This window comes from Chiloscyllium punctatum, chromosome 20, assembly GCF_047496795.1.
Source record: "Chiloscyllium punctatum isolate Juve2018m chromosome 20, sChiPun1.3, whole genome shotgun sequence".
NCBI classification, from domain to species: domain Eukaryota; kingdom Metazoa; phylum Chordata; class Chondrichthyes; order Orectolobiformes; family Hemiscylliidae; genus Chiloscyllium; species Chiloscyllium punctatum.
The window spans coordinates 82,635,696-82,661,453 of NC_092758.1; the positions used below are offsets into that span (position 1 = coordinate 82,635,696).

Genomic DNA, 25,758 nt, shown 5'->3' on the forward strand with positions numbered 1-25,758 from the left:
CAAGAGCAACAAGGATAAAACAGATAGCCATATAAAACTCCACAGGGAAGAAACAGAAGAGACCACGGATGAATCTTCAGGTTGTTTTGTTTAGTGAAGGCAATTAAGGCACTTACTGAAGTAATTTATTTTGACTCTGCCAAGTTATTTTGTGAGTTAATCATCTTTGCTAGTTTCAATAAAGAATCAACTTACTTACAGTTGTTCTCACCTAAGAATTTGGCTAAATTCAAGAAACAAAACCTAAAATATTCTGACGGTTAAACAAAAAGTGCCAATCAAATCCTGAATAAAATTCAAAAGAGTGGAACATGCAATGGTCAGTGTTATTTTAATTGGACTAAAACAGAAAGTACTGGGTATGACTTAAATCAGTGTAGCAAGCACTTCTTAATTTGAGAAGGAAACAAGTAATAGAACATAGTTTTACCAAATGGTCCAACTGAACAAGGATAAGCTTGAAATAAAACTAACTGAGAACTAATCATAATCAATTGCGTAAGGTCATAGCTTGTGGAGTATACATGCTGTGAATGACATCATAGCTAATAATGAGCATCAAATGGACCATTCTGTGGCAATCTGGCATAAATAAACATGATTACAGATGAGGTGGAAGAAGGAAGATGGATCCTCATTGTGAACCCCACATATCCCAGTGAGTAGCTCCAGATCAGACCAACAAGTAAAGTCGTTGTCCTCCATCCCTTCTCCACAACTTGCTTAAGCCTCTCCTGGGAAGAAAATTGTTTGTTCATACGTTCAGGACATCTCAAACTGTGTCACAGTGAAGAACCGTTATGATGTGGGGGAAACACCAGCCAATTTGTAAATTTCAAAGCCCCACAATAGGAATGACACAAATGACGAGAGATTATAAAACCTTTGTGGGACAGGATATTGAGAATTGACCTGAACTAAGCCAGTTTGTTTTTTATATATGTATATAAATGGCCACAAGAACATGCTTTCATAGATTTTAACTTTAGTATTGTTACTTAAAGGACGGATGATGTTCATGACATTGGGGAGAACTCCCCTACAAGTAATTCCAGGGGATTGTTTTTGTCCATTTGAGTGATACATGGCCTTGATTTATGGTCTCATCTGAAAGAGGGGACCTCTGAGAATGATGGACTCCCTTAGTCCACTAAATCTTCACTAAGCAGTTAGCAAAGGAAACAATCTAGGCCTTTTGTTGAGATAAACAATGTGAAAAGAAACATTGCACATGCTGAACCAGTCCTTTACCATGGAGATTGCAACATAATCATTTTCTTTTACAGATATACATTATAGGGCTGATTGCTGACAGGAAGTTCCAGCACTTCAACGCTGTCCTTGAAGCCTACATCAAACAACACTTCAGTGCCACCTTGGCATATAAGTAAGTTCCACTGTTGTAGCTTGAAGTGCTATAGCCTTGCTTTTAATTGGGTCATCCTTCACTGTTGCAAGAGCAAAATGTGACAATTTGCAGCCTACAGTTAGACCAACAAGATGTTAAAAATAGTGTTGAGCATTTCCCTTCAGTTAGGCGAGCGCTGTTAATAAAAGTAAACTGTATGGTGTGGATATTTATGACCGCTATTAAATTAGCTGAGAGAATGAGTACATCAAATCCTCTTCATCTAGTGTAGATGGAGAGGAAAGCTTTACGCAGCAGAAGCAAGTGAATGGTTATCAAGTGAGAACATGAAATGCAGCACTGTGGCAGTATTTTTAGGGTGGCAGGGCTCACCAAACTAAAATTCCCCCTTCTGCCAACCAAAGACTTACCATGGATCAAGCCCATCCATACTGGCCAACCTGCCCAGGGAGTGTTTATTGGCCAGAGGCGAGATTTCCACTTTGTCCTTCACTCCAAGAGAGTGACCAGACCATTGGATTGGGAGCAGTGGCCACATATAGACACCAGATTCTAAGATGTGAGGGTGTGAAGCCTTGCTTGAAGGACGGAAAAATGGAGGCTTGGGGTTGGAGGTGAGAGGAGGAGGGTAGTCATGTGATGGACAGTCAACTGGAAGGGGAGGGGCAGAGGAAAGGAGACATTGAGAGAGCTGGTGCTCAATATGGAAAGGAAGCTAAGGAAGCAATGTTTCAGATACTAAGAGCAGTGTCCCAAGTATTGCTTGGAACAAATCTAAGTGTTTATTCTGAGAAGACTCGAGTTCCTTCTCCTTACTATTAACTGTTAACATTTTGAGGTCCCAGACAGTTATTGATGATGAATATAAGCACAAAGCCAGAATCACTTCTTCACTCTGAACACCATCAACTGGCACTAGAGACCGAAGTCTCCATTAATGCACATAAACCATACAAAGATACAAGTGGGCCATTCAATCATAGAATATAGAAGTAGGCCATTCAGCCCCATGAGCCTGTCCTGCCATTTAATGAGATCATGGCTGATCTGTAGCCGAACCCACAACAGAAATTTATTTCCTTGCAACTCTGTTTTAAATGGACAATGACTAATTTTTAAACTATGACCCCTAGTTCAAGACTCGCCCACAAGACAGGTGGCACAGTGGTTCAGTGGTTAGCACTGCAGCCTCACAGCGCCAGGGACCCACATTCGATTCTAGCCTCAGGTGACTGTCTGTGTGGAGTTTGCATATTCTTCCCGTGTCTGCGTGGGTTTCTTCCGGGTGCTCCGGTTTCCTCCCACAGTCCAAAGATGTGCAGGTTCGGGTGAATTGGGCATGCTAAATCACCCATAGTGTTTGGTGCATTAGTCAGAGGGGGAATGGGTCTGGGTGGGTTACTCTTTGGAGGTCAGTGTGGACTTGTTGGGCCGAAGGGTCTGTTTCCACACTGTAGGAAACCTAATCTAAGACAAAACATCAGATTTTCCAATGGCCAGACAGTCATCTTGTCAGTGTAGGTGAGAGTTGTGCATGGAATCCCCATTGTAGCACATTCCAAAGGAATTGCCTGGGAGGTTGAATATTCCACTGCTCAATTCCATTACACGTGGAACCTTTTGAAAGTCTCAATTTAAATCAGAGACTGGACCGTTACAGTGAAATTAAGTAAAGTAGTTACTGAGGAAATGCCAGGCGACTGAATACGGAATCTTACTCCCGAGTAGCTTTGAGACACATCCATTACTTAACGCACGTACAAGTCCCAGACCCTGACCCAATTTGAGCTGACTGGCGCCCCTAGACCTACCAACTATCACCCCTCGCCCCCATCCACCACCAGTGTTTTCTCCACCCACCCTAATCTACCCTAAACATTTCTGTGCTCCCATGTATCCTTGCACCTCACCCACAGCCATTCGGCATCGTACGCAGTTGGCACCTTACCACCTCCCCAGATGGAACCATGCATAGGCGGCACCTTCCTCCTGCTCCACTTAGCACCAAGCCTCCTGCTTTCTTTTTCACAAACCTGCAGGAATATTGATTTGCTTTGGAACAAAATCGCCCTGTATTAGAGGCAACTTTTTATCCAAAACACAGTCAGAAGGAACACAGTCAGAAAATAGCCTGGAAAAATTGTTCACAGATCCATGATGTTGGAAGGACAGGTTAATCGGATCATTAAGAAGGCATATGGGGCACTTGCCTTTATCAGTGGTGACATAGATTAGAAGAGCATGGAGTTTGAAATAGAACTGTCTCAAACTTTGATTTGGGCACAACGAGAGTAGTGTGCAGTTCTGGTCACAGTATTATAGGACATGATTGTACTGCTGATTCATAGAACAATACAGCGCAGAACAGGCCCTTCAGCCCTTGATGTTGCGCTGACCTATGAACTAATCTGAGCCCATCTACACTATCCCACCATCATCAATGTGCTTATCCAAGGATTGTTTAAATCTCTCTAGTGTGGCTGAGTTAAATACATTGGCAGGCAGGGCATTCCACGCCTTTATCACTTTCTGAGTAAAGAACCTGCCTCTGACATCTGTCTTAAATCTATCACCCCTCAATTTATAGTTATGCCTCCTCGTACAAGCTGAAGTCATCATCCTAGGAAAAAGACTTTCGCTGTCTACCCTATCTAATCCTCTGATCAAATTGTATGTCTCTATAAAATCCCGTCCCAGCCTTCTTCTTTCCAATGAGAACAAACCCAAGTCTCTCAGCCTTTCCTCATAAGACCTTCCCTCCAGACCAGGCGACATCCTGGTAAATCTTCTCTGTACCTTTCCAATGCTTCCACGTCCTTCCTGTGATGACGCTACCTGAACTGCACACAGTATTACAAGTGTGGCGTTTTGTACAGTTGCAGCATGACAATATGGCTCCAGAACTCAATCCCTTTCCCAATGAAACCTAACACACTGTATGCCTTCTTAACAGCACTATCAACCTGGGTGGCAACTTTCAGGGATCTATGTACATGGACTCCAAGATCCATCTGCCCATCCACACTACCAAGAATCTTTCCATTGACCAGTATTCTGCCTTCCTGTTATTCTTTCCAAAGGGAATCACCTCACATTTATCTGCATTGTACTCCATTTGCCACCTCTCAGCCCAATTCTGCAATTTATCCAAGTCCCCCTGCAACCTGCAACATTCTTCCACACTGTTCACCACTCCACTGACTTTAGTGTCATCTGCAAACTTACTAACCCGTCCACTTATGCCTGCGTCCAAGTCATTTATCAAAATGACAAACAGCGGTGGTCCCAAAACAGATCTTTGTGGCACACCACTTGCAACCAGACTCCAGGCTGAATATTTTCCATCAACCTCCACTCGCTGCCTTCTTACAGAAAGCCAGTTTCTAATCCAAACTGCTAAATCATCCTCAATCCCATGCCTCCGCATTTTCTCCAACAGCCTACCATGTGGAACCTTATCAAAGGCTTTACTGAAGTCCATGTACACCACATCAACTGTCCTACCATCATCCACGTGCTCAGTCACCTTCATTAAAAAAAATAATGAAGTTTGTGAGACATGACCTGCCCTCGACAAAACCATGTTAACTATCTGCAATCAAATTGTTGCTTGCTAGACGATTATTAATTCTATCTCTTATAATCCTTTCCAAAACTTTTCCTACAACCGACGTAAGGCTCACTGGTCTATAATTACCTAGGTCACCTGTATTCCCCTTCTTGAACAAGGGCACAACATCTGCAATCCTCCAGTCCTCTGGTACTAATCCTGTAGACAATGATGACTCAAAGATCAAAGCCAAAGGCTCCAACACCTAGCTTCCCAGACAATGCTTCGATAAATCCCATACAGCCCAGAGGACTTGTCTACTTTCACTCTTTCTAGAATTGATGACATCTCTTCCTTACTAACCTTGATCCCTTCTAGTCTAATACCTCATATTTCATTTTTCTCCTTTACAATATTCTCCTTTTCCTGAGTGAAAACCAATGAGAAATATTCATTTAGCAACTCTCCGATCTCCACAGGGTGCACACACAACTTCCCATTTCTGAATTTGACTGGCCCTATTCCTATTTTAGTCATCCTTTTATTCCTCACATACCTATAGAAAGCTTTAGGGTTCTCCTTTATTCTATTTGCTAAAGACTGCTCATGTCCTCTCTTTGCTCTTTTTAACTCTCTCTTTAAATTCTTCCTGGCTAATCAGTAACTCTCCATTACCTCATCTGAACCATCTCATCCCATCAACACATTAGCCTCCTTCTTCCGCTTAACAAGAGATGAAACTTCTGTAGTAAACCACGGTTCCCTTACTACTTCCTCCCTGCCTGACAGGGACATACCTATCAAGGATGCATAATATCTATTCCTTAAACCAGCTCCATATTTCAATTTTCTCCATCCTCTGCATTTTGCTACCCCATTCTATGCATCCTAAAGACTTGCCTAATCGCATTATAATTGCCCTTGCCCTATCGATAACTCGTGCCCTGTGGCATGTACCTATCCCTTTCCATTGCTAAACTAAATGTAACTGAATTATGGTCATTCTCTCCGAAGTGCTCACCTACCACCAAATCAAAAACCTGGCCTGATTCATCACCATGTAACAGATCCAGTGTGGCCTCACGTCTTGTTGGCCCTTTGACATTCTGAGTCAGAAAACCCTCCTGCACACATTGGACAAAAACTGATCCATCTGACGTGCTAGAGTTATAACATTTCCAGTCAATGTTGAGGAAGTTAAAGTCTCCCATAATGACCACTCTGTTCCTTTCACTCCTACCCAGAATCGTTTTGCCAATTCTCTCTTCCATATCCCTGGAATTCTGCGGAGGCCTATAAAAAAAACTCCCAGCAGTGTGACCTCTCCTCTCCTGTTTCTAACCTCAGCCCTCACCACCTCAGTGGATGAGTCCTCGCAAATGTTCTTTCAGCCATCGTTGTACTGTTCTTAACTAACAAGGCCACACCTCCCCCTTTTTACCGCCTTCCCCATTCTTAACGAAATATCTAAACCCTGGAACCTGCAATATCTATTCCTGACCCTCCTCTATCCATGTCTCCAAAATGGCCACAATATCGAAGTCCCAGGTACCTATCCATGCTGCGAGCTCACCTACCTTATTTCAGATACTTCTGGCATCAAAGTAGACACACTTCAAACCAGTTTGCTGTCTACCAGCACAGTCCTGTGACCATGAAATCCTGTCCAAGCCCTCTCTACTCTCAGCCTCCTGTGCGCTGGAACTACATCTCCGGTTCCCATCCCCCTGCTGAGCTAGTTTAAACCCATCCGAAAAGCCCCAGCAAATTTCCCACCCAGGGTATTAGTATCCCTCTGGTTCAAGTGAAGACAGTCCTGTTTGTAGAGGTCCCACCTTCCTCAGAATGAGCCCCAATTATCCATGTTCCTGAAACCTGCCCTCCTGCAACATCCCTGCCAGCATATGTTCAGCTGATATCTCTCCCTATTCCTTCCCTTGCTATCACGTGGCACGGGTAAAAAACCAGAGATAGCAACTCTGTCTGTTCTAGCTCTCAGCTTCCACCCTAGCTCCCTGAAATCCTGCCTTACATCCCTATCCCTCTTTCTACCTACGTGGACCACGACTTGGGGCTGGTCACCCTCTCCTTTCAGGACCCCAGAGACACAATCCGAGACATCATGGACCCTGGCACCTGGGAGGTAACACACCAACCGTGATTCATCAGGATGTTACCTGGGACAGAACATTTTAGTTATGAAGAGAGACTGGATGGGTTTGAGTTGTTTTCTTTGGAGCAGAGTAGAACTGAGACAGGACCTGATTGAGGTGTATAAGGTTCTGAGGGGCATGGATAAGGTGCTAGGAAGCATCTGTTTCCCCTGCGTTGATGGGTCACTAACAAGGGGGAGTAATTGCAAGGTGAAGGGCAGGAGGATTAGAGGGGATTTGAGGAAAAGTCTTTTCCCCTACAGGATGGGGTAAATCAGAAATACACTGCATGGGAGCGTATTTGAGATGTGGAACTTCACAACCTTTCAAAAAGTATTTAGATGAACATTTGAAAGTGGTATAACATTCAAGACACTCCACTGTGAGGTGATCATTACACTTCCTTGGGAGTTCCTTCTCCTGGGACCAAACAATATTGGACAGGCTAGTTATTTAGAAAGATTCCTCTTGACATGTTTTTGGAACCCCCATTCAGTTCTATTTGACTGTGAAAATATAACAAAATCGAGAGTGGGAAAGTGGGATTACTGTAGATAGATTGGCGCGGACTTAATGAACTCAAGTGCCTCTTTTGTACAAACCAACACTGAAAATGATATGGCTAGAGGACAAATGTTATGGAGGTGTCACAAGATAACTGGAAAATTCTATTTAGTGTTTCCATTCCACACAATATTAGCAGACCCCAACCACTATTCTTTCATCACTGATTCCCAGCATTCTTCATGATTTGTAAGTGCATCTTACTATCCTTCTGGGTTAGAATTTCTTGTTATCAGTCTGACATTATCCTTTTATTAATTGAACTGTACCGTCTGTCCTCTGAACACCATTTTAGATCGAGCTCCTTTATAAATAATCCATTATTTCATTAACAAAAGCTATGCTAACTCATTAGCTTTAAGGATTTGCAAACCCAAGCTTTTTGCAGCCTTTCTTTGTAAAGTGCAGAGGCATTGTTCCTCTCCATGGAAATCTGAAGACTTGTGAGTCTGCCTTGTGTCTGACTTCCCAAAACTGATGAATGCTCAAGGTGTTAGTGAAGCCTATTACAATGCAATTGCAATGAGATTTCATAAAACCTTGCACCATGCTATTCCTACATCCAGTTATTAATAACAAACAAGCCACCCAGTTATAAATCCGGTTCTGAGCTCTAGTCCAGAGACCCAAGTACACTACCCAGTCTAACACTGCAAGGACCTCACTGGACTACTACAGATTCTGATTTTTGGATGACGTGATAAGCTAAGACCTTCAAAGGAAGCCTTCTGGAGCTATTTCAAAGAACAGCAGGGGATTTTCCCTTCTCAGTGTTGACTAAATTCAAACCTTTGATCATCGCCAAATACCAAATGGTCTTTTTGTTATCAGCTTGTTGTTAGTGAGAATCTGCTGTGTGCAGGTTGGTTTCCCATGTTACAGCATTGAAATTGATTTATAAGCATTCCACTGGCTGCAAAGAGCTTTGGGATTCCAGATAGCCATAAAAGGTGCTATATCAATGCAAATCTTTCCAAATTTAAATCCGTGTTTCATTGCTTCCTATAGATGTTGCTTTCTTCATGTTCTGGACATGTGTTAAATTTTTGCACCTCCCTTAAATCTCCTTCAGCACCACTTTAGGTATTTCAAAATGAAATATTGCAGCAATAAAAAAAGTGCCACAAACTCACTTGTGCATCAATCAAATTGTCAATAAGTGCACATTTATTTTTTAAAAAATCTGCCATTTGTCTTCACTTTCTTCCTCAAATCTCATTCCAGGAAACTGATGACTGTGCTGAAAAACTATCTAGATATTTGTAGTGAAGGCAAGCAATGCGAACCCATTCTACGGACTTTGAAAGCCCTGGAGTACATCTTTAAATTCATTGTGAGATCTCGATCATTGTTTGCACAGTAAGTTCCAGCTATCGATGAGCTGCCCTCACTAATTGATCACTTTATCTCTTCATTATCGATATCGGACCACTGGTCTAAAAGGATGTATATTTTAAAAGGCATTCATACTTTACTTTCAAAGGAAGAAGTGGAATTTTATAAAACGATTCATAAACTGTTGGAATACAGTAAACATCTCCTTAATCAATTTGCCAAGACTATTGCTTGATCATCTTTAGACTTAAAGAATTTGGTTTCTGATATTCGTGCAGAGGTTCCGGTGAAAGCTGATGCCAAAGACAGTTAACTGTAAGAAGGAGGTACAGTATATACTTGTCCTCAGTAATGGATAGGAGAAAGTGAGGACTGCAGATGCTGGAGATCAGAGTTGAAAATGTGTTGCTGGAAAAGCGCCGCAGGTCAGGCAGCATCCAAGGAACAGGAGAATCGACGTTTCGGGCATGAGCCCGAAACGTCGATTCTCCTGCTCCTTGGATGCTGCCTGACCTGCTGCGCTTTTCCAGCAACACATTTTCAGCCCAGTAATGGATAGTAAAGCTCATTTAAATAATGGATAATTATGCAGATGGAAGTGCTTCTTACACCCTCTCTACTTGGAAATAGCACTGATGTATTATGACAAAGAGCCAATTAGGCAAATAATTATACAGGGTGGATAAAAAGAAATTTAACAAAGTGTCTTTATTCTGTCAAAGCTTCTAGCTGAATTCCATCGTAAAGGCAATGGGTACATGTTACTATTCTCAACAGAAGGTGTTTGAACTTCCAGAGAGTCGGCTTCACTCATGTGACCAAACTCCTGCTTCAGAGTCAGAATGTCCTGGGTTCAAGACCTGGAGTGTGTCATCGAGGAATGACCCTTCAGCTCAGTACTGATGGAGCAGGGTACCATCAGGCATGCTGTCATTCATCTGGCAGCTCTACTCACCAGTTAAAGAGACAATGCTACAGAACAATTCATTAAAACTGAGTTAGATGCTTCTGAGAGCTCATATGAATGTGAACAATTTGTTTCTGAAACTGAAAACAAAAAGAGAGTATTAACACAGCTAGTGAATTATCAGGAAGTGATCAATGTGAATGTGTTAATGCCTCCCCAAATCTATGCTTCTTTTTCTTGATGTTTCATAATTGACTTCAGGACCCTGCCCTGCACCTCATCAAATGACATTTCTGGGTGAGCTATTCTTCCTTACCCTTCTCAAACTATCAGCAGCTTTCAGTGGTGTTTGATTATGCTTGTCTGATCATAAATCCTTGTAGAGTGACTGAACGCTTTGGCCTTTGAATGAAGTTAAAGAGTCAAGTCACTGATTCCTAACTCTCAGAGAGACAATACTGGAGAAAGATTGCACATGCTGCTCCCTACTCTGCCTTTTGGTGTCTTGAAAATTTCGTGAAGTTCGAAGACCGGTTAAGCCGTGTAAATAAACTATTTGAATTTAGAATATCTCTGCATTACTGCTAGATAAATAAGATAGGAGCAACTCAATCCAAACATAGCACCCTCATATCGTTGAACGCACTGGTCTCCTTAGAGCCCCTTGTGTATAATGGGAGGAAGAAGTGCACACCTTATTGATGTATTTAAGAAATAAAAAAGAATTTAAGACGGAAGTGGGGTATATAAATGGTAAACTGTTGTAAACTGTGGTAAACTGTTAGGTGGTCGATTCTATAAATGCAGGGATTGGCAAGTAAAGACAGAAGGTAAAAAGTAAAGGTAGAATGCTTTTAATGGGTGATTTTAATTTTCATAGATTGAAATGTGCAGACCTGCCTATATGAGAAAAGTGGTAAATGTTGTGAATATACAGAGGATAGTTTTCTGCAGCTCTACTTGCCATGTTTAAAAAAAAAGGGATAGTCAAGTGAAATGTAATAATGACCAATGAAGTCTTAGTGAACAATCCAAACACGAATGAACATTTACCCACCAACGACCATGTTGCGGTTGAGTTCAATGTAATGTTTGAAAGGGTAAAACTTTTAACAGCAACTAGGATCTGAGATTTAACTAAGACTAGCTCCAGGGCAATAAGATGGAGCCTGTTTGAAGTGAGCTGGACCAATCTGTTCATGATTAAAATGGCAGGCAATTAGAGTCAGAGTCATAGCATCACATAGCCTGGAAAGAGGTGCTTCCACTAATCCACACCAACCATGTTCCCAAGCTAAACTAGTCCCACTTGCTTGCATTTGGCCCATATTCCCCTAAACCTTTCTTATTCATGAACTTATCCAAATGTCTTTTAAACGTTGTAACTGTACCTGCAATCACCCACTTCCCCAGGCAGTTCATTGAACACATGAACCACTGTCTGTGTAAAAAAAAATTCCCCTCATGTCCTTTTAAAACTGTTCTCCTCTTGCCTTAAAACTATGCCCTTTAGTTCTGAGCACCCCAATCCTGGGGAAAAGACCTTTGATAGTCATCTTAGCTATGCTCCTCATGATTGTATAAACCTCACCCCTGAAGCTCCCCAGCTCCAGTGAAAAGGGTCCCAGCCTGTTCAGCCTATTTTTATATCTCAAACCCTCAATTCCCTGCAACACCTTGCTCAATCTTTTCTGAACCCTCTCCAATTTAATAATATCCTTCCTATAGCAGGACGACCAGAACTGGACACAGTACTCCAAAAGAGGCCTCACCAACGTCCTGTGCAACTTCAACATCATGTCTCAACTCCTATACTCAAAGATCTTAGCCTTCTTAACCACCCCGTATATCTGTGACACAATTGTTTGAAATTTATACTTGAACCCTCTAGCTCCCTTTGTTCGACAACAGTATCCAGGGCCTGAACATTAACTGTATAAGTCATGCCCTTGTTTGTTTTATCAACATACAATTCCTCACAGTTACCCAAATTAAACTCCATCTATCACTCCTCAGCCCAATGATCCAATTGATTACAATCTCTTTGGTATCTTAGATAACCTTCTTCTTCACTGAATACTATACAACCAATTTTGGTGTCATCCACAAACTTACTAACCACGCCTCCTATATTCTCATTCAAATCATTTATATAAATGACAGACAAAAGTGGACTCAATACCGATCCCTGTGGAACACTGCTGCTCACAGACCTCCTGTCTGACAAACAACCCTCTACCACCTTCTGCCTTGAAGGATAGTCTTTAAAAAGAATTTAATGTCAAATAGAAGCATTTTGTACCCGGATGTAAAGGATAAAGTAAATAATAGCACGGGAACAGGCCCTTCTGCCCTCCAAGACTGCACCAATCATCATGCCCTAACTAAACTAAACTAAAAAAACAGATCAGATCTGCTTGCTGGGAAAAAAAAACTATCCATAGTCAACTTGAAAGAGGCAAGAGCTAGCATAAGACTAAAGGACGATCCTATCCATAATGAAAAAGAAAATGCATAGCACAGGGAACAATGTCAAAATTACAGCAGATCACAAAAGCCACAGAAAGAGAGAGAAAAGAAAGTTTAAAAAAATTAAAGCAAATGTTTTTGCAATGGTATTAAGAAAAACGAGATAATCTGGAACAATGTACTTACCATGAAAACAGATGTGGAGGAGCCAGTATTGGTTTTCATACTATCGAACTGGATAAATTTTCATTTCCCACTGCCGCAAAATGCAGATACAAAGTAATGATTCAATGTTTTTCGCTTTTAATTTACATCAGCAGCATCATTGTTATCTGTTTACGAAGTTAAGAATCACACAACACTAGGCTAAAGTCCAACAGGTTTATATGGAAGCACGAGCTTTCAGAGCGCTGCTCTTTCATCATTCTAAAAGATGAAAGATTTAACAACAGTCTATGTTTGTTCAATATATCATTTTGGCTGCATGTCACTGCAATCTTTTGCTATAAAATCTGTGTCTTATGATCTTGCTTCACAACCACCAGATGAAAGAGCAGCGCTCCAAAAGCTAGTGCTTCCAAATAAACCTGTTGGATTATAGCCTGGCCTTGTGTGATTTTTAACTTCGTAAACAGATAACAATGATGCTGCAGATGTAAATAAAAAGTAGCAAACACTGAATCATTACTTTGTATCTTCATTTTGCAACAGTGGAAAATGAATATTTTTCCATTTCCACAGTATGGAAACTAATATTGAATTAGGGATGCTGATGCATTGACATTAGCAGATGCAAAATGATATTAATGGAGGAGCTCATGGATTCTTATAGGGGCCTGAGCAGTGTGGACTATGGCAAAACCTGTGAACAAATCAGACAAGTCTGGTGAGGCCTATCTTGCTGTATCTTTTATACATTTGCTGAGTGGTCAGATGAAGCAGAGTTAAGAATTGCCAGTAAAGGGGGAATTCTAACTTGCTGAATGCTTTAGTTATGGCCCAAATCACCTCATTGATACTTAGCTCCCCATCTTATCAAATGCAGGAAATAAACCAGACATTGCGACTTCTTGACTTGAACATCTGAACAGGTCCTTGGTGATGTCAGCTCGCAACTTGCACCAAAGGGACCTCCATGCTCATGGGCACCTGCTTCTCAGGGCACATTCGGGGGGGGGGGGGGGGGGGGGGGGGAGGGGGGCAGGGAGTACACACAGGCCCTGCCCAGGGACATTATCATCTGACATGTGCCAACCTCAGTGAGCGCTCATGGCACAGTAACAATCCACGTGTATCTGCACTTCATGCTGCATTTGCTAACACCACGAGGACACTATGAGCACCCAACTCATGGACTGCAACAGGCTGCATCTGTGCGCTCTTTGCTCACTGTCAGAGTGCCCACCCACTTCTGCATGCACCTGCACACTCCTAGCAGCCTTACTTTAGCCATTGAGCATTTTGATCCCCTCTATCAGAATTACCAGCCTCAAATTATTGTCAGCTATCAGAGCAAAGATGTTGGCATTTATGCTGGCACAGCCTTCGTCATACAGTGCTCATTCCTGCAGTTGATTGAGACAACTCTAACTTAGGAGGCAACCTTGGATCAGGCTGGCATGGTCAGGTATCATGGTCTCAACTACTGGTCCTAGGGGGAGCACAAATCCCATGACAGCACCACCCTGGCCAGCAGGGCTTCCAGGTCACATACCCACCAATTGGGGTTACAATCTCCCCCTCTCTTGGCAATGTTCAGTATAAATATCAGAAAGGGCAGGTACAGGTGGATAGCTTGCAGCACAAGCTGTTAAATATGACGACATTGCAAAATCTTTCAATAGATGTCTGGTGAGTGGCAGATTACTCTGCAAATGGCACGTGATAAGACGGGGGATGGAATTGGACGTGAGCATTGCCATAGGATGTTGTTAATGAGGCGGGTGTGGTGGGATATGGTGAGAATCACTCCAAAACACTCAGTGTAGCTATCACTCAGCCTAAAAAAAAATCCAGTCCAAACCAATGGAATTATAAAGGGACAATTCTCAGGATGACATGATTTCCATTCAGGGTTTTACAGGAGCTAGGTGATCAAATTGACGCTATCAATGGATCTTTTGAAGTTCTTTTGATTTGGAATCTGTTCCAGATTGTTAAATGACACAGCCATTTCATTATTTAAGAAGGTGAGGGGGGTATCGAGGAGTTATAACCAACATGGGATCATAGATTCATATAATTTTACAGTCCAGAAGGAGATCATTCATAACAATTTTTTTTGCAAGATGTGTTATTCAGAAATTAGTAGAATGTATAATTAAGCTTTAATTAATTAATCCCTAAAGCATGTGGCCTTGCAACTCCTCTTTCCTTTAAAATTCCACTTAAAAATGGACCGATCTCTTGATTATGCCTCTCCTTCTGTGACTCATTGTGAGAAATATTAATTGATGATTTTGTTAAACTCCTCTGGATGTTTTACTCTGTCAGGGCGACAATTTAAATACAAGCTCCTGTGTTATTTCAAAATCTACACACCTATAAAAAAAATTTATATTGACAGAGAATCCTCTTTCCTATCTGTTGGTATTTTTTTTTGGAACGACCCATCATTTGTCATGTGGGGTAAAAACAGAAAGGATAAGTGTAATGAATAGCCAATTCAACTGCTTTGTTACTGTGAGTTCAAACAGGATTTTGGCTAGGACACCAGCAGAACTCCCTGCACTTACTTCAATAATGCTGTGCTGTCATTAATGTCGACCTGATCCATTGCAGCCTATGGTTTTAGATTGGGTTAGCTTCTTTTCTGAAGGACAGAAAATAAATGTGGTTTGAATAATGCACTAATGGAAATTGCCTTGGATTAAGGTTGAGGATTGAAAACACAGATTTGCATTAAGAGATGAACTCGCGAGCTAATACCATCTCAAGAGATTGATGTCAATATATTCTTTCTCTGGAACTCTCTTCCACAACCAGTCTGCTTTATTGCTTCCTTTGCTAGCTTCAGAAAACAATTAAGTTTTTGATTGTGGCTCCTCTATCTGTGTCAGATTCCTTGTTTACCAATCAATGAGTAGCACTCTTATCCTGGAGTGAGAAAGTTGTGGTTTCATATCTCCTCCATCAGGGAGAGCTCATTTGTCAGAGGCCCCGGTCATTCTGACTCAATGTTGTGTGGAGTTCCTAGCTGTCTCTTGGGTAGATGTGAAAGATCATATCACACCATTTCAAGGAAAAGCTAGAGAGTTTTCCCAATGAGGCGAAAGTGAGGACTGTAGGGCCAAGAGTGTGGTGGTGGAAAAGCACAGCAGGTCAGATTTTTCCCCGAAACGTCGATTCTCCTGCTCCTCAAATGCTGCCTGACCTGCTGTGCTCTTCCAGCACCACAGTCTTGGCAGTTGTCCCAATGACTTCACTTCATGTTGAGGTTGTACGGGACATTGGTGAGGCCCCTTCTGAATCACTGTGTGTAGTCTTTGGTAGCCCTGTTCTAGGAGGGATATGGTTAAGCTAGAGCGAGTTCAGAGAAGATTTGCTAGGATATTGCAGGGAATGGAAGGTTTGAGGGAAAAGGAAGGGGCTGGATAGACTGGGACCTTGTTCACTAGAACATGGGAGATTGAGAGGTGACCTTATGGAGGTTTATAAAATCATGACAGGCATAGATAAGGTGAGTGGCAGGTGTTATTTTTAACTCCTGTGGTGGGGGATTTCAAGATTAAGGGGCATATTTTAAGGTAAGAGGAGAAAGATTTTAAAAAGACATGAGAGACTTTTTTTTGTACACAGAGGCTGGTTCATGTGTGGAATGAACTTTCAGAGGAAGTAATGGATGTGGGCACAATTGCAAAGTTTAAAAGACAGTTGGATAAGTACATAAATAAGAAATGTTTGGAGGGATATAGGCCACGCACAGGCAGGTGGGACTGCTTTCGTTTGGGATTATGTTTGGCACGAACCGGTTGAACTGAAGGGTCTGTTTGCATGCTGCATGACTCTATGACTCTAATTTCCTCAACCAGCATGACTAAGTCAGGTTGTTAGTTCATTTCCTTATGATGATTTGTGGCCCATAAGGGACATAACGTGGCTCCTACATGGCCCTGCATCACAGCAATGACTGTCCATCAAAAGTACTTTGTCAGCTCCAAAACATTTTGAGGTTTTCTGAAGTCTTCAGAGGAACTATACGAATAGAAGTCATTCTTTTCATTAAAGTTTATCTTGGGTATCACAGTTAGGTCAGATTGTTGCTTCTGCAATATATTCTGTCCAATAAAAGTAAGAAATAACCAACTAAATGTGCATTAGTCAGGGTAATATCATCAATGGATTTATTGCTTTAACTTGTGATACAATTAAAAATTAATTCTAGCTTAGAATATAGCTTAACAGCTTCTTCCCCACTGTTATCAGACTTTTGAACCGACATCTCAAATGTTAATTCTGATCTCTCTCTCTCTCTCTGAACTTTCTGTGTGGCTGTAACACAATATTCCGCACTCTGTTCTGCACTTTGAATGGTATGATCTGCTTGTATAGCACACAAAACAGCACTTTTCACTGTATCTCAGTACATGTGACAACAATAAATCAATCAGTAATTAAGTATAGGCATCAGTGACTTGTAAAAGGCAAATCATGTCTGACAAACTTAAACTCTTTTTGAGGAAATAGCAAGAGTATAGTGAAAGAAACTCAATGGATGCTGTGTATATGAGTTTTTAAATGTTCCCCATAAGGTGTTGCAGTGGAGATATTTCGTTCAATGCAGAGTGATGAGAAAAGTGAAAGAGGTGAAGATGAAATTTTGCAACGATGGTGGTTAGGAGATTGACTCTGTAAAATAGAATCCTTCATGTATTTTACATAGAAAGCTATTAAATGTTTGCAAAAGAAAATTTTAAAAGCCCTGAGAAGAGAAATGATGGAAGTGTGAAATATATTCACAGAGGCCGGCATCCTGTCACCAAATGTCTCTTTGTTTACACTTGCACAGTATACTGGCAGTGTCCAGCCAGCTTTGAGTCAGTCCCTGAGATCAGGAGACTGTCTGAATCCCCTGTTTATATCTATCAGCCAGAGCTCCCTGATTGGCCCAGTTTATCAATGCTAATCAAGACGTCATAGTCAACGCGATCCACCAGATTCCAATCACTGCAAAATGGTAAACTCTTTTGAAAGACCGCACAGGCATAATAACGACCGTCAGTGCTACATTCCTTAATTTGATATTTAAACAAACATTTTCTTCTCCTCCCAACTGTAGCAAATAGGTAGCTTTAATTCCTTTTACTTTTCATTGGTGGACTAGAAAAGTAAGATATTGCTTTACACCAAGGTGACAGTTCAAAGAGAGTGCTGCAGTTTTACTCAATCATGTTGTGAGGTAGATGCAAAGTTGTTTTTTTTTATTCCCTGAAACAGTGGGACCAAAATCAGAACGAGTGGACAATTGCTTGACATATTGCAGCTGGACATCCACCTAAAACCATCATAAATGTCTGAGTCTCTCTTTACTGTGGAAGTACTTAATAGTCTCCAGTAACACATCCAGTAACCACTCACCATCCTCTGCAAATTCCCTTGTCGAGGGGAGAAAGCGAAAATCACCTTCAGACATAGGGACATTCACAATCAGTGATTGAAAGACTGAATGTTGGTATGCAAGCAACTTTGTGTTAGCATTAGAGAGTTGAAAGGAAGAGAAAGAAGACAAATCATCCAATCCTGTGGTACTTCTGGGCTCTATTTCTCTGATTTCTTTCTGATCCTTAAAATCCATGTCAAGTTGTCTCTTTGTGAGTCCGTCTGCATGTGTGCAGGAAAATTTTAAAGATGGTGCACTTTTCTTAACTCCTCTTCTGCAAGAAAATGTCTAGCATCAAAGGGTTCAAAAGATATTTTGTCGTGGTCTATCAGATTATGTTTTGCTGTTATTATATCTTAGAAGATCGATGTGGTCTGATGAGTTTCTTTAGTGAGGTTGAATTTCCACACATGTGATTTTTGAAGGTGGTTAAATTACAATGAACTATAAGTTAGGAAATCATATTTCTTTTGTACTATTGGTTAAAACAGCCATTTGCAATAAATAGCTGTTTTCTTGTTAATTATAGAAACCTGGGGAGAGTTTTTTTTCTAACCTGAGTTCACTCGACAGATAAATTGGGGGCATAAACAGAAATTACTGCAAAAGCTCAGCAGGTCCGAGCTGAGGAAGGGTCACTTCACCTGAAACGTTATCTCTGATTTCTCTCCACAAATGCTGCCAGACCTGCTGAGCTTTTCCAGGAATTTCTGTTTATGTTTCTGATTTACAGCACCTTCAATTCTGGGAACATTGGATAGATTGACTTAATTTTTTTCACAATGGTGACAGCTCTAGGAATAGTTGAGACCTAATTTCCAGTGCACTACTCTAGCAAGTCATGATCGCTCATATTTCTTTCTTTTCATAAATAATTGCAACTCTAAATGTTACTCTTCTGTTTCTTTGAAACTTTGGTTTCTAAATAAAACCCTCTCTTCCACTTTGAATTCTCATTGTATTGAATTCAATACTCAGTGCATCATTTCCTATTGTATTGATGCTACTTCTTTAACAAGGTTATGTTGTCCTTTTTTTTCAGAGGGGTTGTAAAGGTAGAGGTTCTGATACATCTGGACAATCTACTAGCAAAAGATTTTACGTGTTTTGTTTTAAGAGACATGTACAATGAAAAGGGAGTGGCCAGTTCTCCTGGTTCAGGATCTGGTTTGGTTTTAGCAGTCTGGCTGTTTTGTTTGCAGCAGCTGGTCAAGTTTTAGCTGGGGACCCAAAGAAGCTGCTGGGGACCCAAAGAAGCAGCTCCACATTGATCCTCACTCTCTCCAACATCTTCCTGTAAGAACCTGGGTTAGATTTTACCTTTATTTACCAAGGGTTGTTTATGGGGATGTTGCAAGTATTTGGAACAGCGTCAGTAAATTGCGATAGAGTCGATTGAGTTTTCAGATAGGTTAAGATATTCTAAATTCGGTTCTCTTTTGTTCATGTCTCACTCAGTCATCTGTAAATAGATTCTGTTTTGTTTAAAACCAAGTGGTTGGGCCAGTTGCATCACTCCTGGAATATCCACTATACACCTGCTTAAAACAAATAGAATGGTTAGGATTTGGGCTACCTTCTCGAAATGTTTTGAGAGGGTCTGGCCTGGTCCATAACACTAAGGTCACCCAAACCTTAACCCTACGGGAACTCCTTGCTACCCTAGGTCCTCAGGCTTCAAATACATAATCCATTGCATGTCCTTTACTGTTCTGTGTGTTTGCTGTTCTTTCCTCTTTTCAATCTTTGGCATCCTACTCTACAGACTTGGGTCTTGCACTTTGATTTCCAACTCGCAAAACAAAATAGAATCCTAGTGATAAGAACAAAAAATGTTCAAAACATTTAGCTGGTCTTGCAGCATCTGTGGCAAAGGAGGCAGTGGTAATGTTTTAGGGTGGTGACATAACATCTGAAGTAAGGAAATTAGAAATGTATTAGATTTAAGGGAGAGATTGGAGAAAAGAACAAAAGGGAAGGTGTCTGACATACTTCTTCATTATAAAGGATCTCACTGAAGATGAGATACTTGAAAATAACTTTTACAGTAAATATAAGATAAATTCTGATACTTTTAGACACTTTTCAACTTTAATTGGCAATCATTAAAGAAAAGTTTTAAAAAGTTAGAAGATCGAAGTCAAAACTCTTCAGAAATATCATAAGAATATCTAAAAGCTCTTAAGAGTAAGTTTTAATTAGCAATTCATCTTCAATATCTTTCCAGAAGAGGACTTAACTTTTTATACAACTAAAGTAATTGCTGAGAGCCGTGATCGTATTGAATGGTACAGTAGGCTCAAGGGCTGATCAGAGCTGAAAATGTGTTGCTGGAAAAGGGCAGCAGGTCAGGCAGCATCCAAGGAGCAGGAGAATCGATGTTTTGATCATGAACCCTTCTTCAGGAAAAGAGGTCATGCCTGAAACGTCGATTCTCCTGCTCCTTGGATGCTGCCTGACCTGCTGCACTTTTCCAGCAACACATTTTCAGCTCTGATCTCCAGCATCTGCAGTCCTCACTTTCTCCTCAAGGGCTGATTAGCCTATTCCTGTTCTGGTTCTTATCTAATTTAAAACACTGAACTACATCATCCTGAAAAAAAGATGGATTTCCTACAACAGCTTTCAAGTAGATCTTCAATTAAGAGAGACGACACTAATTAAGTAAGCAAAAGTGGAGAAAGATATTGCAGCTCCATGCAGGTTTAAAATCATTGATCCTTCAGATGGTGAATTGAGTTGGTCTATATGGGACAGACAATTTAAAAATGATTCCAGATCTCAAAAAAGAATCCAGAGAAAAACAACTATGTTTCTTTACTCTGTGTGTCAGGTTGCGAGTCATGTTTTAAAGTGACAATACAAAAGAAGACACCAGAACTTTTAATAATATTGTAAGGATATTTGACAACTACTTAACATCAAGTACCAATTGCAATGAGGAGAGCAGGATTTAACAGAAGAATACATCTTTCAGGAGAACCCGTTGAAAACTTTATTAATCATTTTTGCCCATTGTCAGAATGTTGTGACCATCATTAGATTAGATTCCCTACAGTGTGAAAACAGACCCTTCAGCCCAACAAGCCCACACTGACTGTCCGAAGAGTAACCCACAGAGACCCATTTCCCTCTGCCTAATGTACCTAACACTATGGGCAATTTAGCATGGCCAATTCACCTGACCTGCACTGTGGAAGGAAACCAGAGTAAACCCACACAAGGCACAGGCAGAATGTGCAAACTCCACACAGACAGTCGTCTGAGGCTGGAATTGAACCCTGGTCCCTGGTGCTGTGAGGCAGCAGTGCCAACCACTGAGCCACCATTTGGACCTAACCTGAAGACAGAGATGTCATTGGAATTTCTGATCGATTTATTTTAGATAAGATACTGTCAAAATAAGGTGTCAGATTGGAATGAACTATTCAGATAGCAGTAAAATGCAAAATTTCAAAATAGCACAAAAGTGTGATGGGAACAGAAAGTTAAACTTACTCAAGAAGATTCATCAAGCTTCTAAGATTCAAAAACAGCAGAACATCACAGGATTGACCAAGACAAATGTCTTTGGATCCCTTCGATGCTCAAAGTTTTCTTGTGTTGGCAAATGGGACGAGATTGGGTTAGGATATCTGGTCGGCATGGATGAGTTGGACCAAAGGGTTTGTTTCCGTGATGTACATTTCTATGACCCTATGAGTCTAAGTGTGGAGTTTAAAAAAATGTGCACTGGCAGAAATAATCTCCAGCTTCATCATGTCAATGCAACTTCTGTACGGAAGCTGGGTATTTAAAAAAAAACTGTTCAAGAGTCAAAAACAACTGCTGACCCATTGAATCAATCATGCTAATGTGCAAAAAGAAGCAAATGCTTCACAGCAAATACATTGGAAGAAAACCCAAGATTTGCCTCATTAACCTATATTATGTGATGATGTATCAACTTTGGAATATACGAATGAAACTTTCTTAAAAGTTGTTCATTAATTTACATGAATGTGAAAGAGATTATGCAGGTCAGCGGTCATCCAACTAATTCAAGTTTAGTACTTAAGCAAGTGTTAATAGTTAATCTGAAAAATTCCTTTATTCAGGAGAATGAAATTGCAACTTTCAGAGAGAGATGCCTGTTACAGGCAGAATACTGCTGAAAAGGAAAGGAATGCTGAGACACCTCTTAAAATGCAGGGAACAGAAGAACATTATCAGAAATCAAACTTCTCCCTTCTCAGCAGAAACACATTACACTCTTCATATCCTGCAGTACCTTGAATAACTTCAACCAGCTCCGAAGCAAATACTAGTAATTACAGTAATTTCACTCAGGAAGAGAATTGCTTCAAAGGTCTCTGAACTAAAGAGAAAAACATACCATTCACACTTATTTACATTGGTGTCCAATAGCTCTTCACCAATGAGAAATTGGAAGACACTACTAATCTAAGAGGTTTGAAGATATTATTCAATTCTTTCAAACTCTTCAAAACTGACCATCAGATATCCTTGACATCACACCCACTAGGAGTTAGTAGTTGACTCCTGTTGCAGCCAACTTAACTGTCTGATAGGAACACAACAACACGATGGTTGATGATTGAATATGAAAAGATGATGATCTTATCCAAAAGAAGACGAGCACGAATGGAAGGAACATTTATATAGGTACTTTGTCATAATATCAAAAGCTGAAGTTTAACTGGTTTATAAATGATATGTTCTCTTGCTCAAATAGAGGAAACTAACATTTCTCTAGATGAAACAATTCATTCATAACCTGTGAGAAATTAAAGTCCACCAAGATTCTAGAACTGCATTGGACTGTACCTAAATATTTTGTTCTTCAGCAGTAAACTTGCGTCCCAACAAAGTCTAAGAAACTTTGGAATGCGAGTGTAGGGAGGTGAGGGAGATGTGGTAGTAAACCCACTTTCCTTATCTGAAACATTATAAAAAACTTAACAATTAGAAAAATAAAGTGCCTGGAGGGAGAGCTCATACGAAGTAGTTACTACCTGAATTTAACTGATGTCATGAGATTGATTCCATCCATCTGTTCTGCTTTGGTTCTTATACCAATGCTGTATGAGAATATTTCAGCAGTAATAATGAGAACTTGTTCTTGGATTGAGCCTGATACCTTTAATGAGACCATCATATCTCTCAGAAGGGCTATTGCCTGCTATTAAGTGATAGTAGCAAGTGGGTGGTGGCTCAGTGATTAGTACTGCTGTCTCGCAGCACCAGGGACCCAGGTTTGATTCCAGCCTCCGGCAATTGCCTGCATAGAATTTGCACATTCTCCCCGTCTCTGCTTGGGTTTCCTTTGGGTGCTCCGTTTCCTCACACAATCCAAGGATGTGCAGGTTAGGGTGGATTAGCCATGCTGAATTGCCCACAGTGTTCAGGGATGTGTGGATTAGGTACATTACCCAGGCGTAAATATAGGGTAGGGAAATGGGTCTGGGTGGATTACTCTTCGGAAGATCAGTGTGGATTTGTTGGGCTGAAGGGCCTGTTTACACACTGTAGGGATCGTATCTATATTAAACCTTTCAAAATTTTGCTCTCTTTTTGCCTGACACTTATGGGGAATCCTTCCTCATTTGGTCTCAGTAGCTTAGATTAACACCACCAAAAGGATTGGTGACAGTGAAACTACACAAGATATCCCAGGTGGTTCAAAAAGATGACTGTGTATCGAAGGTAGAGAATTAAAATTACTACTGATTGGAAACTCAAGGTCATGTTTGCAGGCTGAATTATAAAGTTCCACAAAGCACGTTTGATTTCCCTGCTGAAGAGCAGACCACGTTTTGAGCAACAAATACACTGTGATAAATGGAAAGAAGACAGAGCTACGGATACAACCCTTAGTTGGAACTTGCATGTCGGCTCTTCTTAGTTGTTGAGTTGTCAATGAGTTGGGTCTTTAGACTTACATCAGAAAACAAGGTACATTTAGCTAAAGGGTAGAGGGAAATTGCCTTCATATTCCAACCACACCAGCACCATTTAACTGATTGGGTTTAACATGGTATTGACAGAGGGTAGGGGAGTTCAAAACTAGAGGCATAATTTTAAGGTGAGGGGCAAAATTTAGGAGGGACATGAGGGGTGACTTTTTCACACAGAGAGTGGTGCATGTATGGAACGAGCTGCTAGAGGAAGTGATGGCTGCGAGTACATTTGCAACATTTAAAAGACTTGTGTACATGAATAGCAAAGGCTGAGAGGATCATGGGTCAAATGCAGGCAAACGGAACTAGTTTAGTTTGGGAAACATGGTCAGCATGGACGCATTGAACCGAAGGGTCTGTTTCCATGTTGTATGACTCTATGAATCTTTGAATAAGCACATTGCCACATCAGATCCTTGAACGAGAGTTCCCACTCAGAGTCGTGAGTGAATAGCTAATAATTAAGACAAAACTATCTGTCTGTTAATGTAAGCAATTTCTCAGCGATTCACTAATTTTATATAAATATGCCAAGTCTTTGTGTTTTTGATAATTAGATCTTATTGAGCAGCAATTTTGATTTTAAAAAAAACATGTTTGTCACCCTATCTATAAACAAACCCTTTTTCTTTGTTCCAGACTGTATGAAGAGAAGGAACAGGTTGAGTTCGAAGAATCCCTGAAAAAACTATTTGAGTCCATCAATAACCTGATGAAAAGTCAGCAAGTGACCACAATCCTATTGCAGGTCAGTTAGCCAATGAAACTGAAAATGTTGCATATATAAATGGGATTGATTGCAAACACTAGAAGGTAGACTGCCCTCATGATGAGTCATAGGAGGAGTAAAAGATGATTGCAATAAAGTCCATCATTTACGTTCCAGGTTACATCCCTGGAAATCATTGTAAATGGTGAACATATTTTATAACAGTGGTTCTAACCATCCAATATCCAAAATGCAGAATTAAAAGGTAGAACACAACAAAAGCAAGGTTTTTAAGATAAAACAAAATTAAAAGTCACACAACTCCAGCTTATAGTTTAAGCACTAACTTTAGGAGCGAACCACCTGATGAACAAGCAGCGTTCCGAAAGCTAGTGCTTCCAAATTAACCTGTTGGACTATAACCTGGTGTTGTGTGATTTTTAACTTGGTACAGCCCAGTCCAACACTGACACCTCCAAATTAAGATAAATAAAGATGTTTGAATGGAAAGATTGTTTAATAAATTAAGAGATACGTAAACTTTTTAACTCCTGCCCTTATTGTAATGATCTCTGGCTGAGTAAAGAATATCCACATGGCAACATCACAGGATACAAGATGGCACATGACACAAGTGCATTGCATGCATCTTAGTACAGGAAATAAAGGGCAGTGTGCATGAACACCTGCTACAACTCACTTTTAAAATATTCATTTAGGTCTTTTATCATTTTCCTCATTGTCTCCAAGTTGTTTTTTTCCTTCACTCTGCTGAAATAAGTAAACATCAAACACACATTGAGCAAAATGGAATAAGTCATGTTTTGTGGGGATAAATGGATTTACGAGTGGCAAAGAGGTGAATGCATGGGCTTTACTGTATGTATGTCCATGCCTATAATCATGAAACTATCGAAACACTGAAGAAGACATATAGCCTATCATGTCCGCACCAAATACTTGGAAAGAGGTGGTCAGCAGCATCCGAGGAGCAGGAACATCGACATTTCAGGCAAAAGCCACTAGCTTGGCCGACCAATTATCTCAGTCTGCTCCTGCCTCATCGAATTCATCTCCACCTACCTCGATACTGTCCTATAATCCCCCAGTCCAAATAGGACTACACTTGTGCAGGATGTCTGG

The 25,758-nt window shown here is 40.7% G+C and overlaps 1 protein-coding gene across 1 annotated transcript in view; it reads left to right on the forward strand.

Annotated features, from left to right (window-relative positions):
• The window catches only part of LOC140492226 (dedicator of cytokinesis protein 2-like), a 731,998-nt gene that overhangs the window by 217,899 nt on the left and 488,341 nt on the right, over positions 1-25,758 (forward strand). The window contains exons 21-23 of the mRNA XM_072591134.1: positions 1,287-1,387; positions 8,861-8,995; positions 24,546-24,654. Of these exons, the coding sequence (XP_072447235.1) occupies positions 1,287-1,387; positions 8,861-8,995; positions 24,546-24,654 (345 nt within the window). The remainder of the gene's footprint in view (positions 1-1,286; positions 1,388-8,860; positions 8,996-24,545; positions 24,655-25,758) is intronic.